This window comes from Rattus norvegicus, chromosome 12, assembly GCF_021556685.1.
Source record: "Rattus norvegicus strain SHRSP/BbbUtx chromosome 12, alternate assembly SHRSP_T2T, whole genome shotgun sequence".
NCBI lineage: Eukaryota > Metazoa > Chordata > Mammalia > Rodentia > Muridae > Rattus > Rattus norvegicus.
In genome coordinates, this window is record NC_141545.1 from 18,165,246 (window position 1) to 18,182,957 (window position 17,712).

The 17,712-nt window shown below is 43.2% G+C and overlaps 1 protein-coding gene across 8 annotated transcripts in view; it reads left to right on the plus strand.

The window, feature by feature from the left end:
* Positions 1 to 17,712, plus strand: part of Rnf216 (ring finger protein 216) — a 123,300-nt gene that overhangs the window by 26,790 nt on the left and 78,798 nt on the right. For 6 of the 8 annotated variants that reach the window (NM_001437315.1, NM_001437317.1, NM_001107122.2 and 3 more), the window contains 6 exon segments: positions 4,170 to 4,284; positions 4,897 to 5,036; positions 9,365 to 9,415; positions 10,895 to 11,032; positions 15,760 to 15,908; positions 16,319 to 16,397. In NM_001437315.1, the coding sequence (NP_001424244.1) occupies positions 4,170 to 4,284; positions 4,897 to 5,036; positions 9,365 to 9,415; positions 10,895 to 11,032; positions 15,760 to 15,908; positions 16,319 to 16,397 (672 nt within the window). 8 annotated transcript variants of the gene reach the window in all.

A 17,712-nucleotide genomic window follows, 5' to 3' on the forward strand; every position in this document is an offset into this window, starting at 1 on the left:
GCTCTCTTGTAGATGAACTAGATAACAGGGTAAACCTGCGACCTGACTGGCGCTGCTCATGCAGTCTCAGTTCATTCTTGCCCTAGCATAACTTTATGTCTGTAATTCCAGTCCCAGAGGATCTGGCACCCTCCTCTGGCCTCTTTGGGTACTGCATGTGCATGGTGCACAAACATGCATGTAGGCAGAGCCCCCATACACATAACATAAAATAAAAATAAGCTTCTAAAAAAATCAACTATGGCTTAAATGCCTGCATGCAGTTTTAACATGGCAGGTTGGGGCTGTGTCTGCTCTCTGAGGCAGCTAAATTCTTTGATCTGCTTTGTCGAATTTGCCATCATGGTTTGAGCACAGGCTTATATTTAATCAATCATCTTGAAACCTGTTTTCAGTTCTCTCATTGTGGTAAGAGCCCTTACACACATGCACATCTCTCTCTCTCTGACAGTCTTGCTGTGTAGCCTGGAGAGTGTTTAGACTGACTGGTCTTGATTTCCTCTGCTTACCTCCCCAGTGCTGGCAGTAAAGGAGTACACCACCTCACCCTGCTTGCTTTTGGAGAGGGCGGTCTCACTGTGTAGCTCTGGCTTGCCTGAAATTAGCTTGTAGGCCAGGCTGGCCTCAAACAGATTCTCCTGCCACCACCTCTGAAGTGCTGGAATTAAACCTGGCTCGCACACCCTCTTTTATACGTGTACTTTTTGGAGAATCTCTGTTTTCAGGATTTACTTTGGGAATGGAATACATTTGTTGTTCAGGTAAACAATGTACTCTTTTCCGGTGCTTTCTTTCTTGAGTGGTGTAGGGGATTTTGTAGTTAAATTCAGAATGGCAGCAAGCTAGATGCATTCTTCAGGAAGTTCAGAGGCAAGAGGGCAAAAGCCAGTAGCTTTTCCCTTGGGCCAGTTCTGGAAGGCACTACCCACTACAGGGAGTCTCAGTTAATTCCTCCCAGAAATTCCTCTAGGAAATACTCTTCTCTGTCTGTACAGAGGCTTTGTTGTTCTTGTCGTCATTGTTTCTAGATTCATCCAAGATTGGCATGACACCTGTCTTGGTTTGCATGCTCAGGCCTAGGAACTTCAACCAGCTTGAAATTTTGATTTTCTTTCTCTCTCTCTCTCTCTCTCTCTCTCTCTCTCTCTCTCTCTCTCTCTTTCTTTTTTTTTTTTTTTTTTTTTTTTTTTTGGTTATTCTGCTGTAATGTGACTATCTTGTTCAGTTTCTTCATTGCCTGCCCTAGCTCGTGCACCAGGAATATCAAATGAACATTTAAACCCTCTAGTGGAGCAGGCCATCTTTTAATCTATTCTATAGTCAGTCTCTCTCTAGGTGTCCACTTCCCCAGGCTTCATAGACTTCCACCATGTGGCTTTAGTGGTCATCTTGAATGGGGCATGTCCCCACCTTTACCTCTCCTCTCTACAAGCTTTCTTTCTGTCCCTGGGTCTTCAAGGCATCGTCATGCCTAGTGTCCCATTCCTCATACTCATTCATTCTTATTCTCTCCCCCCCACCCCCCTCTCTTGGCAGAGTCCTGCTGTGTAACCTCCATTAGATTGAATCTCATGATCCTCCTGCCTTAGCAGCCCTTGGCCCCCAAGTGCTGAAAATATAGGTGTACACCCCTTCTTCGTATCTCTCTCTTGTTTTTCTTTTTCTTTTTTTCCCCTTTTAGGTCTTCTAGGTATCTCTTAGGGCAACTTTGGCCCTTGTTTTAGATGTCTTAAAAACCTTACCAGACTGACTGCTTTAGAACTGTCACAAGCAGATGTTTAATTTATACATGTAAGTAAATTCAGGGAAAGGATTAGACAGCTAAAAGAATATTATTTTTGAGCTCCTGTTGTTCCTAGCAAGTCTTTTTAATCCTTATTTACGCGTGCACCAACCAGGCTGCTCCTTAAGATCTGAGCCTCAGTGGAGCAGGAAGATAGTGTAAAAGTGGAACTCAGTGGGAAACTGGTGGCCTGCCTTGCACAAGTCCTATGTTCATCCACAGCACTATTGAACAAGGAAGGAAGGAAGAAAAGAAAATAGGACACAGATTAGCTTTCTTCCAAAGAGCTTTTAGTCTGTTTGGGGACACAGTGTGGTAAGTGCTCTCAAGGCAAGTAAGAGACCTGGAAAGAAGAAAGGTCACTTAGAGCAGAGCCTTGATAGAAAGATACTTTCACCACAGCCCAAGAGGCAGGAAAGAAACCTATGTGCCCTGGTGCACACTGGTCACAAGGCAATCTGATTACATCTGGTCTGTAAACTAGGCATTTGGCCAAGTGTAATAGAAGTGCTGGTTTCTAATACAACTGTTCAAGTGAGAATTTGGAGACTCCTTTAACTAACAGCACAACATTTTAAAAGGTAATGGTTTCCCGACAAGTACTGAATGTTCATTTTAAGTGAGACTTTCTCACTGCTATGGAGAACAATCTGCTTAGGGCTCCAGGCTGGAGCTTCTCCCTCTCTTCAATACCAAGCCAGTGAACCACTATTCAGGATCTCTGAGCTCACCTTCTGAATAGCACCTCTGCTTTAATGGCTGAATCATTAATAATAAAAAAAAAAAAGTATATGAGTATTTTACCTACATATGTGTCTGTGCACCACATCCTTGCCTGGTGCCTGGGGAGGTCAGAAGAAGGTGTCAGTTGTAAGCCTGCATCTGGGTGCTGTACATCACATCCAGGTCCTCTAAGAAGAGCCATTGTTCTTAACTGCTAAGGCATCTTTCTTTTTTTTTTTTTTTTTTTTTTTTGGTTCTTTTTTTTTTTTTTTTGGTTCTTTTTTTTTTCGGAGCTGGGGACCGAACCCAGGGCCTTGCGCTTCCTAGGTAAGCGCTCTACCTCTGAGCTAAATCCCCAACCCCCTAAGGCATCTTTCTAACACCTGAGCACTAAGTCATGACTTTAAGATTGGTTCATTCGGTTTGGAGATTCCAGAAAGAAGAAAGGGGAAATTCCACACCCAAAGGAGAGCAGAAAGGAAGCATGATGGGCGTCACCCTTAGCAGGCTTTGGGGTCTCCAGATTTGTATGAGGCGGCATTGTCAAAGAAGGGAGCATCAATTCTAGACTGTACTGTCGGCAAATCTAGCCTTTTTGAGGTTTGACTTGGGCTAGCCCTTCCACTAGAAACCTATGCAACATTTCTTCCAGAGGCTCACAGTTTGGTAGAAGAAATAACGTGAAGCAGAGAAGCAAGCAAATAGTTAGGCTCTCATGACTGAGATGTCCTCTGAAAGAAGAAAATACAGTCTGTTTCTAGAGGGCCTCACAGCAGGCATAGAAGAATGTAGCATGGCTAGAGGGAGGAAAACTGGAAAAAAAAAAAAAACAACCCAGGTTTGCAAGGGAGGAATAAGATGCCACTCTGATGAGTAGCGTTTATAAGACAGCTAAATGTTACATATTTGAATGGACAGAAAAAGTTAGAGAAGTGGCTGGAATTTTGAGAGCTAACAGTTTGCAGAAGGCAAACCTGCGTTACCTAGAGGGTATGTTGAGTAGACTAGGCTCACATTTTGTGGGGGAGAGGGGGCCTGCAAAGGAATGAGAAAGAGTTAGCACATGCCTATTGCAAAGGAGGTCAGAATCAGGGAGATGAGGACTCACGCTGAGGGATGCTTGCCCTCTTATTAGTATTTGGGCCGAATAGAATTTGAGTTGAAAGCCTGGCTTTTCAGTTTTGTTTATGCCCCTGGGGGGTAGGAGGTGAAATAGCATCTCATGGCTCTTTGACCTCAAAGAGGTAAAGAGGGGTGGGGCTGAAAGCTGACAGAGGAACGAGACCTTGGTAGGTGCTGTTAGGAAAGATCTAAGACATGATGAAGCCAGGTTTGGGAAGGAAAGAAGTGGACATTGGTCTAAGGACTTCACACTGCCACATACAGTGAAGAGCCTTGGTGTGTGGGGAGGGAAGCTTAATTGGGGGTTAGACAGGGACTGCCACCAACAACACTCAGTAGGCTGTTCACAAGTATTCATATAATTAGTTGTACTTATGCATGGATAGCTTAGATTTCCTTGTGTCACCATTTAATCTGTTAGAAAGCATTTTGGTGGTGTCACACTGGGCAGAGCTGGCATTGTGAGGGAATATGAAACTCAAAGATTGCTTCCTGTGTACTTGTTCTTTATGATGGTAACCTTACCCTTCTCAATTTTTAGGCCTTTTCTGATGCCATTAAAAAATGGCAGGAGCTATCACCTGAAACCAGTGGAAAGCGGAAAAAGAGGAAAGAAATGAATCAGTATTCTTTCATAGACTTCAAATTTGAACAAGGTAATAGACGCTGAACGTGGCGATAGCACATAAAGTTGGAATCTAGTACCTTGTTTGAGGTCACTGAAGTGGGGTGCAGTGTAACCTGAGGTTTGCAAAGGCCCAGCAGGCATCAGACTGACTGACTAGAACAGCACATCACAATATACAGACAGTGGCAGAGGACGCTGTGCAGTAGGAAGTTTGTATGGACTAAGAAGAAAGGCTGCTAATCATGGACAGACACTGCTCTGGAGATGTGAGAATTGATTATATATTGACTGGCAGATTGACCAGTAAACAAACACAGGCCATTCTAGTTGTATCTGTAATAATTCAAAAGTGTAAAAACTATCCTTATAAGGGTTATAAGGTGTATGCTCCCAGTGCAGTGCTGTCAGAATAGGAGGGACTTTGTAGTTGGAGATCATAAAGAAAAGATGAGGAAGGACAAAGCCTCCCCACAGATTCTGCATGATGAAGCGTGCAGTCTCCAGTGGCAGGATGGGTTGTGGGAACCTACAGTGTCCTGCTATAGAGCTAGGGAGTGCTCAGTTGTTGACGAAGCATGGTTGGCCTGGATTCCTAGTGAGTAGTTGTCGCTGTAATTTCACTTTGTGATATATCTTCTAGGTAACATAAAAATAGAAAAGAGGATGTTCTTTCTGGAAAACAAGCGTCGACACTGTAGGTCCTATGACCAGCAGGCCCTCCTTCCAGCTGTGCAGCAAGAGCAGGAGTTCTATGAGCAGAAAATTAAAGAGATGGCAGAGGTAGGAAGCTGTGCTCTGATCTTGGTTGTGGTTTTGGGGTTCTAGCTTGCGCTCCCTGTTGGGAGTTTGGTACGTGCTGGTTCCTTTGGGCGCTAGGGATGTAGCTGGCCTGGGTTCCATCACTAGTACCACGTGCACTCCTTTCTTTTTTTTTTGGAGCTGGGGACCGAACCCAGGGCCTTGCGTTTGCTAGGCAAGCGCTCTACCACTGAGCTAAATCCCCAACCCCACTGAGCTAAATCCCCAACCCCTCGTGCACTCCTTTCTTAAGAAACACATGTTGCGGGGTTGGGGATTTAGCTCAGTGGTAGAGCGCTTGCCTAGGAAGCGCAAGGCCCTGGGTTCAGTCCCCAGCTCCAAAAAAAAGAACTAAAAAAAAAAAAATAAGAAACGCATGTTGCTCAAGCCCCTTAAGTCTAATCCAGAAAGCCAAAACAGGGGAATCTTGAGTTGGAGGGTTTGGTTTTCCTCTGTACTGGGTACTAAGCTCACAGTTAGACAGCATTTTGCCATTGAGCTACAATACCAGCCCCAAATTTCCTTTGTTGGAATGGTTAATAACACAGTAAAGTTTAGTTTGCCTTTAGGGTTTTTGTTTTGTTTGTTTGAGAAAAAGTCACACTGTAAACCAGTCCAGGCTTGTTTTGAATGCTTTGAAATCCTCCTGCCGCATTATTCCAACTGCTTAGATTAGAGACATGAACCTCAGGTACTGAGTTCCCAGAGATCCAAGCTTGTGAGATCACATTTTTTTGTTTGTTTTTGAGGCAGGGTCTCTTTCTGTGTAGTCCTGACTGTCGTAGAACTCTCTGTGTAAACCAGGCTGATTTTAAACTCAAAAAAGGTCTATTATTCTCCTCTGCCTGGAATTGATGGTGTATATAACCTTAGGTCACTTTTTTTTTTAAAGATTTATTTATTATATATAACTACACTGTAGCTGTCTTCCGACACACCAGAAGAGGGCATCACATCCCATTACAGATGGTTGTGAGCCACCATGTGGTTGCTAGGATTTGAACTCAGGACCTCTGTGCTCTTAACCACTGAGCCATCTCTCCAGCCCCCACATTTCTTAAAAAGACAGAACTAGCTCCTTTTTTTTTTTTTGTAGCCAGCAGTGGCTGAGCAGTCTCTGCACTCATTCATAAGATGATAATATTACCCGTGTGTTGGAATGTAATCCTAGTTTCCTAGTTTCCTTGGGAGCCAGGGCCAAGTTTATACAAGTTCAAGGCTAGCCTATTTAACTTAAATAGAGAAGATAGAGAAGGCCAAGAATGTGGCTGAGTGGGAGAGCATTTGACTTAGCAGATCCCGTGTTCAATTTCCAGACCACCATGAAAATAATAGAACATGCCAGTGTTAGTGAGTCAGGCATGGTGGTACACACACACACGTAGTCCCAACATTTGGGAGACCAAGGCAGGGGAATCACAAGTTCAAGGCCAGTTTGAGTTGTATACTGAGACCCTGTCTCTGAAAAATAAAAAGAAAAACGTTCACATAGAAATATCTTTAATAAAGCAGTCCAAGATAGTGTTTGTTGCTATTGTCTGGCAACAATTCTGTGGAGCAAAATGAGAAGTCCGGGAGTGCTCTTACAGCATCTGCATGTAAAAACTTATCCTGAGGAGAGGCACTCGTCAGCTGCGTTGAGAATCACTGAATCAGCACCAACACACACACACACACACACACACACACACACACACACACAATTATCTCTCTACCACCACAGAACATAGAAGAAAACAACTGAAAGAAAAATTACTGATTAATCAAAATCGAGTATTTGGATACACATTCTCTCAAAATGAAGTGATGATATATATGTGTGGGTAAAAATTAAACATCTCAAGCAGACGTCACTATCATTTGGAGAAAGTGTTCATCTTGATCCATGGTCACAGAATTGCATATGTTAATACCACTGTGGGAGGTTGTAGAGATGACTGAGATTAAGAGTAAACACTGGCTGCTCTTCCAAAGGACTTCGGTTCAATCCCCAGCACCCACATGGTGGCTCACAGCTATCTAACTCCAGTCCCAAGGCATCTGGTGACTTTCGCTGGCTCTTAATGGGCACCAGACACACACATAGTAAACAGACATATAGGGAAAATACCTATACATCTAAAGTTAAATTTAAAATCACAGAGCTAATCAACAAATGGTTTTATAAAATGGGTTATCTGTTATTTATAGTCATTATTAACCTTACATTCAAATTGTCCTTCTGACCAATGGCCGCCCCTTTGTCCTAATCTGGTAGTTTCTGGCCACATCTTTGCTTTCTGGCATGGTGAAGTGGTCTGGTTTCTCTGGTCTTGTTTTATTTACGATTTCTCTTGTTACTTCTATAAGGAGGAAGGGCTTGTTTGGTTTAAATTATTACCATATAACCATTCCTCATCTAAGGAAGTCATGACAGGAGCTAAAAACAGGGCAGGATCCTGGAGGCAGGAGCTAAAGCAGAGGCCATTGTGGGTCCTGTTTCTGGCTTGCTTCCCATGGCTTCCTCAACCTGCTTTCTTGTGGAATTCAGGCACTCCAGCCCAGGGATGACACTACCACATAAGCTGGATCCTTCCCCATCTAATCACTAATGAAGAAAATGCCCTCTAGGCTTGTCTGTGCTTGATCCTATGGAGGTATTTTCTCAGTTAAGGTCCTGTTCTCTCACTTTAGCATGTGTCAAGTTGACATAAAACTTAACTATCCAGCAGAGGACTAGATCTGGAAAATTTCTCCAAAGTGCTTTCCTTTTTTATTGGATTTTTCATGCTCAGATTTCCATTCAGAGTTTGATATACAAATCTTATTATTTCTTTCTTTTATGGTGTCTGTGTCTGTTAAAAAAAAGTCTTGACTCTTAATGGTCTAACACGATTCCCACCAGATTAGATTTTAAAATCGGCCAAGCATAGTGATACAGACCTACAGTCTCAGGTCCATGAGAGAGGGAAGCAGGGGAATTTTTACCCCAGAAGCTCAGGACTAGCCTGAAGAGCATAACAAGAATACACTTCAAAAAAAAAGTCACTAAACAATTGTGGTTGTGCCGACAACTTTTGCTTATGATTTGACTTCTAGGGAAATAGCCTTGGGGGTGGGGGGCAGCGGCTTTTTACCTTTTAGTTTTGTAATAATTTTATTTATTTATTTAAGTCAAAACTATTAAGTAGGAGATGTCCAGAGGGCCAGATTCTTTTCTCCCTTCCTCTATATTCTTACTCATTTTAGTTTATCTTTACTTAGTTCAAATAAAATGTGTATGGGTATTTTATTTATTTCTCTTTATTAGTCAAGAGATAGATGGAAATAATTTTTTTTTAAAAGGAAATAGAGTTAGCAAGATATGGCTCAAGACATTTGCTGAATAAAGCCTGTGATGTGAATTTGACTCCCAGAACTGGTGAAGGCTTCACAAAGCTGTCTCTGCCCCATTCCTGCATACACACGTGTATATCGTCATCCAGGAAGGACTACAGCCTCTGCTGCTTCCCTCGGCAGTGTGTATCCGGAGAGCCGTGTGACCACATACGCATTCAGCCACAGCCATAGATGTCTTCCTCTTCGCTTTTAAAACTGCCTGCTATAAAATTGTCAGATGTCACTATTTGTAAATAAGTGTGTGGGTTCATTAGTTCATATTTATGTCTCGGGGCATCTTGGGGACAGGTTCCTCAGTAGACATGGAGGTATACAATTTAATCCCAGCCTGAGAGGCAGGGGCAGGCAGGTCTCCATGAGTTTGCAGCTAACCTGATTCATTTATAGCAAGTTCTGGGCCAGCCAGGATATATAGTAAAACTGTGTCTGGAAATTAAAGTTTTGGCCAGGCATTATGGCTATGCCTTTACTCACTTGAGCAGGAGGGAGACATGCTCTTCTTTATGAGTTTAAGGCCTGCCTGGTTGTGAGTTCTAGGACAGCCAGGTCACGACTACATAGAGATTTCTCTCTGGGAAAAAAAAAAAACAACTTGACCGTTGAGTTCACACCACATGCCTTCTTTTTGGTCAACTCTTTTCCGTCTTCTGCAGCAATGCACAAATGCTGTCTGCTTACCAACTTAACCTCAGATTGTGTTATCAAACTTAGTTTGGGTTCTGTTTGCTTATGCTATTTGCTATTCCAGAGTGTTTCATATTGATTGGTATGTTCTTTTATTCACTCTGTAGATGGATGCTCTGGTAGCTTTTTCATCCACTGAACAATGTTAACTGCAGGGATACCTGTAATAATGTGCATCAGATGAATTCAGTGCTAATGGTACGGTTTTTTTCTACGTTTGTATCTGAATGTGTGATTCTCTTCTTCAGCACGAAGATTTTTTGCTTGCCCTGCAGATGAATGAAGAGCAGTATCAAAAGGTATTTTCAAATCTCACCAAGTTAATTTATTCTGTATTTTCTCATTTGGGCTCTTGAAAGCAAACTTTTTTTTTAGAGTCTCCTGTTGACTTGTCAGCTTGCAGTTCACTCAAGTCACGGTCAGTAACATCAGCCAGAAGAGGCTGTCTTTATCCAAGATCAGAGCAGAACTAAAAGGAGATAGATAAGCTCTTAAAGACCATGAGCAGAAATCCATAGCATGACAGAAAATACTTTCCGTGTCTGCCCTTTAAGTGACTATATGTTCTTCAGTGACAGTTAGTTGGCTCCTGGACTTCTGAGAGCAGGATTGGATATAAAATCGAGCAGAGGCTGAAGGGAAGCGGGAGGAAAGAGTTGGGAGAGAGTAGTATTACAGGTAGACGTTCAGGAAACAGAATGGTAGGTCAGAGAAGGAGGAAGGTTGAGTCGGGCAAGAGCAGAGTGAGCATATAGGAGACCTGGGCTAGCAGACTTGGAAGACAGTCGGTGCCAAGTGAGCTGGGAGAAGCTGAGCCGAGCCAGAAAAGATATTGTTAGGAGACCAATGAAAGAAAAACCACAAAGAACCACAAACAAAATAGCTATGTAAGTTTATAGAAACAAATATTATAAAGCAAAGTGACATTTTTACATTCTAAAATTTTTACTTTTTTTTTTTTTCCTCAAAGAGGTACAGAAATCTACTAGTCAGTTCTAGAAGGAAATGTAGAACTCAGATTCACTGTGTGTAGCCTTGGGCCGGGGTTTCTATGCTGTGTCTGCCAGCTTGCTTAGTGGCCTTCTAAGAGAAGTGGGCAGGCTGCTCTGTCTCACCAGCAGACCCTGACAGTATATGTATTTGATGTGACTTAAATTGCTTTCCTCAGTCTCTTAACCAACAGCAAGGGCTGGCGTGAGGAACATAGTCTAGCTTTAGAAAGCTTCTGAGATAATGTGTCATGCTGTCATGCTGTTAACCCTTTTATAGTCAGTCATGTCAGCATCTGTTGGAGAGGCTACCTTCTGTCTTTAGCTCTGGTGTAGTGTTATACTGATATCCTGATTTAGGCTTTTTTTTTTTTTTTTTTTTTTTTTAATTTACCTACTTTTGGGGCTGGGGATTTAGCTCAGTGGTAGAGAGCTTACCTCTCTACCAGAGCAAGGCCCTGGGTTCGGTCCCCAGCTCCGAAAAAAAGAACCAAAAAAAAAAAAAAAAATTTACCTACTTTTGAGACATGATCTTACTTCATAGCCCTGGTTGGCCTTGAACTCTAGTTCCCCCTTTTCTCAGTGTCCTTAGTACTGTTGTCATACATACATTGCCATGCTACCCAGCTTCTGAGCTAGGTTTAGACAGTAAAACCGTTTCTTGTTATTTGGTGTCTCGTAGTAGTGGGTGTTGCCCTCATTATGTGTCTGGGGCAAGGAAGTGTGTGAGACCTCGCTTCCTGGGTATGGGTTATGGGGGCATTAACATTTATCTTTTTGGCCTTACAGGATGGCCAGCTGATTGAATGCCGCTGCTGCTATGGGGAGTTTCCATTTGAGGAGCTGACACAATGCGCTGATGCTCACTTGTTCTGCAAAGAATGTCTCATCAGATATGCCCAAGAGGCCGTGTTTGGATCTGGAAAGGTAAGTGTGTGCTGCACATAAATAAGAAGGGTGACTGTGCTTATGAACGAGTGTACTTGAGTGGCTGCACAGTTCTGCTAATAGGCTGATATATGCGTGACCTGTTTTGTGTCATGTTGTTTCTGAGTACAGTAGGTTTCCTGACTCATTCATGCCCTATGTCTAGCTCCACAGGGCTCTTGTCTCAGCACTCATCTTGCCGGTACAATTAAAGGTTGAGCTGAGGATGGGTCTTCATGTTATTTAAGCATATGAACGTGCATTAGCATTTTTCACATACTTAACGGTTTTATAGTTGCTTTTAAAAGACAGAGTAAATCTAAGATAGTATTTCTTACTCCAAAGTAAATTTTACTCAACACCAGCAAATCTCTTCTAGCAACCATGGCAAAGTGAAAGTGAGCCCCTGGCACAGGCCTGTAATCCAGCTGTATAGAGGACCTATGCAGGGGGATCACAAGTTCAAGGCCAACCTGACCAATTTACTGAGACACTGTCTCAAAGGAAAACTAAAGTAGGACTAGGGCTATAGCTTAGCAGTAGAGTGTTTTCCTACCATGTTTAAGGCCCTGGATTCCCCAGTACTGACAGAGAAGGGGACAGAAGGAGAGTGGAGACGGGGGAAAACTAACAGTGATTTAGAACATGGCCATGGCCTTTTATTTTTATAGATTTTCATATGTGGTACTGTATTTGCATCAGGCACACACCTAGTCCATCCAGTGTCTCCTATCATTCGTCAGATTTTTGGCTTCTTACTCTTTAATTATTTGCGTGTGCACATACAGATATAATTTGCTAAGTTAGTGTTAGATATATATGTGTGTGTGTTTAAGGGGTTATCCCTAGAGAAAACTGATTCTCCCTTTGTCAGCAGCCTCTTTCCTGAGCGTTCTCATTTTGGAGTAAGACTTTGTGAGATTTCTCCCATCTGTGTTGGCATGTTGAAATTTTCTGACAGTTTCCATGTCCAATATAGAGGATGGTACCTTGCAGCTGACATCCTGGTTCTCTGACCTGTACTCTGACTCTTAGAACCTTTCCACCTCTTCTGTGATGCTCTTCTGGCCTTAGATTAGGGCTGTGTTACAGATGCATCGGTTAGGGATGGATACCCAGGGTCACCTGGTCTCTGCATTTTTGACCAGTTACGTCATCATGTCTACCTGCTGCAAAAAGATGTTTTCTTGATGGAAGATTAGTGGTAGAAGGTATAGGATTAATGTTTAGAGTGCAGTTTAAAGTTACACTGGTTCAGTGAAGTGGCAATAGTAAGTTTTCCTCTGGTGTCGTGGCCTTACCAAATACAGGTAGCAGGCTGTACAGTATCAGGAGTAAAATCTCTCCTGTATGGAACTGGCCCTCAGTCCAATTAGATGGTTGTTGGTTACCCCTGGGGTAAAAATGCCTCCGTTGAACCTATGAGGACAAGGTTTGTCGTCTTTTTTGTCTTTATTGTGGTCATGGGCATCCCCTGGTAGGATTGCTTTTCTCCTGGGCAGCTTGCATAGCGCCACCTCATGCTCTGAAACCAGTCCTCAGGAGGAGGCTCCCAGGTCTGCTCCAGTAGATTCCTCAAGTCTTCTGCCATAGTGTTGGTGTCTTCAGCTCTTACCTCAACTTCTGAGGGACAGCAAAGGTCAGCAACAGTAAACCATACTCTTTCAGTCTCTTGGCCTCCCCCAAAGAACAGTTCTAAAGGAGGTTTCCCATGTCTGATACTTTTTCTTTTAGATAGTCTGTGGATTTTAGAAAGGAACATTGTCATTTCAAGTGTCATAACTTCATTTAAGAGAGAGAGAGAGAGAGAGAGAGAGAGAGAGAGATTGATTTTAAACATAAAGTAGTATGATTTGCTATGCCTTTTAAAAGCATCTTTAGTGTCACTCATCCCTCCCTGAACCATTCCCTTCTCCCCCAAGACAGGATTTCTCTGTGTAGCCCTGACTGTCCTAGAACTCTTTCTGTAAACCAGGCTGGCCTCACCCTCTGAGATCTACGTGCTTCTGTCTCCCAAATGTGCTTTTTAAAAATTTACGTATCTGTAAGAATGTCTGCACTGTGTGAGCTCCTGGTGCATGAGGAGCGTAGACAGGGACGTAGACCCCTTGGAGTAGCAGGAGAGATAGTTATTATGCGCCACTGTGTGGTTCCTTAGAATCTAAGTCTGGTCCCCTGGAAGAGCAGCCAGTGCTTCTGACCACCAAGTCATCTTTCCAGCCCTCAAACATAACCTTATATAAATAGCTTGAGTATCACGTTATATGACTCATCAATCTCATATACTTGCCATGGTTCACTGGAAAATCGCATGGGCATGGTAAATACTGAGACAAATCTAACTTGATAAATAATTGCACCCTGTAAAGTCAGAACCCTGAAAGACCAGGAGAACTGAGAAACTCTGTGAGACCGGGAGGGAGAGCCTCAGCCTCCAGCCTCCCACTGATTGCTTAAAGCACTGTCTGTTCCATGGCCCTGGACATGTGGATCTCTTTCCACTAGCAAGGCAGGTACTCGCTTTTGCAGTTGTCAGTATTGCTCACACTGGCAGGCAATTCATCTCTGTGGAGAGTTAAGATTCTGTAGGTTGAAGTTCTCAGAACTCAGAGAAATGCTTATACTTCCAAGGTTGTTACACAGGTTGTTAGAAAGCTCCAGGTCAGCAGATTGATCAGAAGCTCGGGACATGGAGGGGTAGATAGGTGGATGGAGTGAGCATACAAGCTCTGTCTCTGTGGTTAGGAGACATCACCATCCCCACAGGGAATAGAGTTTTGTTCCCCTTCCTGTAAGCCTCCAGTGTTGAACACCTGAAAGTTCTCCAGGTCCTGTCCTTTGAATTTTTTTTTTTTTTTTTTGGTTCTTTTTTTCGGAGCTGGGGACCGAACCCAGGGCCTTGCGCTTCCTAGGTAAGCGCTCTACCACTGAGCTAAATCCCCAGCCCCCTGTCCTTTGAATTTTTAAGGAGTCCTCTTTACATAGGTAAGATTGAAGTATCAACAGCTTATAGAAATGCATTAGATGGGGTTGGGGATTTAGCTCAGTGGTAGAGCGCTTGCTTAGCAACTGCAAGGCCCTGGGTTCAGTCCCCAGCTCCAAAATAAAAGGAAAAAAAAAAAAGCATTAGATAAGAGCCTGATAGACAGAAACCCACCAAGGCTATTCAATCCTTCCTGTCCTCTCTGTGATGTGACCCCATTTGAAATTGAAGGTCTTAGTGTACGGTAACATAACAGGTTCAGAGAATTGCTTTATGGCCGCCTCCAATATAAAAAGACAAAGAATTGCAGTATATATATAGGGTTGGTTTTTTTTGTTTTTTTTTTGTTTTTTTTGTTTTTGTTTTTGTACTGATCTTGAAGAAAAATGTTGTGGCCTGCCTTGGGGAGGAAAAAAGAACACTTGAAAGAGGGGTCAAAGGGACTGTTTTCTCAGGCTGATAGTACCAGCATTATAGCAAATGATTGTCTCTCAACTTTATCACTAGTTATTTTGAAGCTGCTTCTGGAACCAAGGACAAAAGGTCAAATACTTATTGTTCTAGTCACTGTGGAAGTAATAGGGGCCATGGAAACCATGATTGAAAAATCAAAATACACACACATACACACACACACACACACACACACACACACACACACACACACACACACACAAAATTTGGGGGAGACCAAAGAGAGCTCACAGCTAGAAGCCATGTGGGATTCTAGACCAAAAAGGAATAAACAGAAAACCTGGTGAAGTCTTCTGCCTCAGTTTCTTCTCCTGGAAAAGGAAGATGCTCAGGGGATTCTTGGGAGCGTTAAGTAAGGTCATTTCCATGTGTTCACTTTGGGTTCTACCTTTTTCTTTCTTTTTTTTTTTTTTTTTTTTTTCGGAGCTGGGGACTGAACCCAGGGCCTTGTGCTCGCTAGGCAAGCGCTCTACCGCTGAGCTAAATCCCCAACCCCTACCTTTTTCTTATGGTTCCTCAGATGTCTAGCATGTGCGCCCCCCCCCCCCCTTTTTTTTTCCACTTTTCCTTTTGGTTTTTAAAAAGCACAGGTTTTCTCTGTGTCACATTCTTAGAAATGATGTGTTTGAAAGTTTTTTGAGCTGTGGGCATATAGGCCAAATGGTGACTTTGGGTACGTGAATAGTGATCCTCCGATAACATCCTTAGGCATTTTCACTAGATGTGGATATGAAATTGCCCTCACCCCAGCATCCTAGCACTGAGTGGGAAGAGGAGAAGTGGATGTTGCTATTCCATATGCAAAGTTTGCTTCAGGTCTTCCCTTAAGGCCACACATGAGCTCTGCTGTCCCTGAACGTTTCTCCTTTCTATTGATTTCCATCCAGAGAAAGTCAGAGCAGAAGCTGGAGCCACTCCCTCCCCATTTCATACCCAGTTAACCTTTTCTCTCTCCTTCCCAGAGTGGCTCCAGCTTTGCAGACTCTACAGGGGAAGCAGCTTATTTCAGACACTGAAGCCAGCCTCTCCCAGTGTCACCTTAGCCACTGGTTTCTTCTTGGGCTGCTGGAGGTCTTCTGACAGGATCAGAGAAGGCCTTTACACTTTCTTATCAGTTCCAAGCTTAAAGGATGGCTTATCAGAGGAGAAGGATTTTGTAACCTCCGTATTTGTGCTCATCTCCCTTCCCTTGAAAGACGCGTTTGACATCCTTCACTCTTTGTTATTCTGAATCCCTGGTTAACGTTTTTCTTTGCTTACTTTATTCTAGTCAGAGCTCAGCTGCATGGAAGGCAGCTGCACATGTTCCTTCCCAACCAGTGAACTGGAGAAAGTGCTCCCCCAGACCATTCTGTACAAATACTATGAACGGAAAGCTGAAGAGGAAGTCGCAGCAGCCTATGCTGACGAGCTTGTCCGGTGAGTTCCGAGAAACTGCTTTACCCCAAGGTAAAGGCTGTTCCTACCAGGCAAGAAGATTGTCTGCATTTTCTGGTACTTGTTGCTAAGAAATGAAAGAAATGACAACACCCATCTGTGGACTCTACCTGCACACCTCACTTACTAGTATTCTAGCTTCTAACTGAATCACTGTGCCCTAGGAGGAAGGAAAGGTAATGGTTACAAGGAATCCTTGAAAGCTTGAGTTATGTGACTGATAGTAAATTTGGCTTTGGAATGGTGTTTCCTTGTAAATGCAAGTATAGGAGACAGCTCAGTCTAGGTTGTAGTGATCGTTAAGGAATACAAAGTGCCCTCCATCTTGGTAGCACGATCCCATGAGACCTACTTTAGCTATCTTGAGTGATGCCACTTTCCTGTTATTCCAGGTGCCCCTCTTGCAGCTTCCCTGCTCTGTTGGACAGCGATGTGAAGAGGTTCAGCTGCCCTAACCCTCGCTGCCGAAAGGTAAGGAAGACAGTGGGGGTTTTTTTCTAGCACATTGCTTGAGTTTTGGCTTGACCCATGTTGGTTATGTTCTGTGATCTGCATGCCGATGCACAAGAATAGTTTGACTCTTCAGGAAGCATGTGAAGATTTGTGATGGAAGTTGGCGTAGTTACAGAGGTGAAATTAGTTGTGGAATCCAGTTGCAAAGCTCAGTTTTTCTCTTCTATGTCATTTTATAAAGACAGATACTGTGATACAAAATGTGTTTTCTTCTGCTGTGTCATATATTTGCTTGCTCCTTTCCCTGTTCTGTGCTCAAGTATAGCACATACACACACAGACACTTCCTGTAACTTTCAAGGTCCAAGTGACACTTTGATTAAAGACTAACACCATGTTAGCACTATGTCATGTCTGATAGGTTCTCACCGAGTTTCCTCTTAGAAGAATCAGTCGTTTCTAGAGGGGCTATAGCCATGCAGCCGCCTCCCTGATGAAAGTGCACCTCTTCCCCTTTAATGGCCCTTCTACTTTGAATAAGGGCATCTTCAAACTTACCAGCTATTGATAGTTACTCAGGGGTTTCTAATCGCCTTCCCTGAAGAAGACAGATGTGTTTTAGGCCATTTTATAAAACTACGTCATCAGAGTTAAGTATTTCCTTGTTTTGTAGACAGTGAAAAAACTCTGAAGTTAGAGAAGACACTAATCAACTAAAACTTTACACCATTTTTTTTTCTCTTCTTTTTTTTTCGGAGCTAGGGACCGAACCCAGGGCCTTGCGCTTGCTAGGCAAGCACTCTACCACTGAGCTAAATCCCCAACCCCGCTTTACAGCATTATTAATACTAATATTCCCCTGTGAAACCTGTATGCATTCTGAGAGATGATGTAGCAATTTTGTAAGTTGTCCCCATTCAGGTTCTTGCTGTACCTATTGGCCTAACAGTTCTGTCTTCTTGGAATGGAAAAGCATAGTAAAATGTCCCTGTGGGTGTCTGGGTGTGTGAGGCACTGGTACACTTGAGCAGGTGACACCTGAGCTAAGACACAGAAAACCATAACTAAATGGAGTTATGCATTGTATTCCGAGTGAGGAAATGCCTCCTCAGGTGAGAGCACTGGCTGCCCTTCCAGAAGACCACCTGGGTTCAGTTTCAGAGATGGCAAGGGAGGAAGAGAGAGAGAACAATGTTCATACCTTTGATCCCAACATTCAAGAGGCAGAAGCAAGCAGATAACATCTCTGTGAGTTCAAGGCCAGGCTCATCTATATAGCAAGTCCCACTTCAGCCAGGGCTACACTGTAGGACCCCATCTCTTCTCTTCTCCC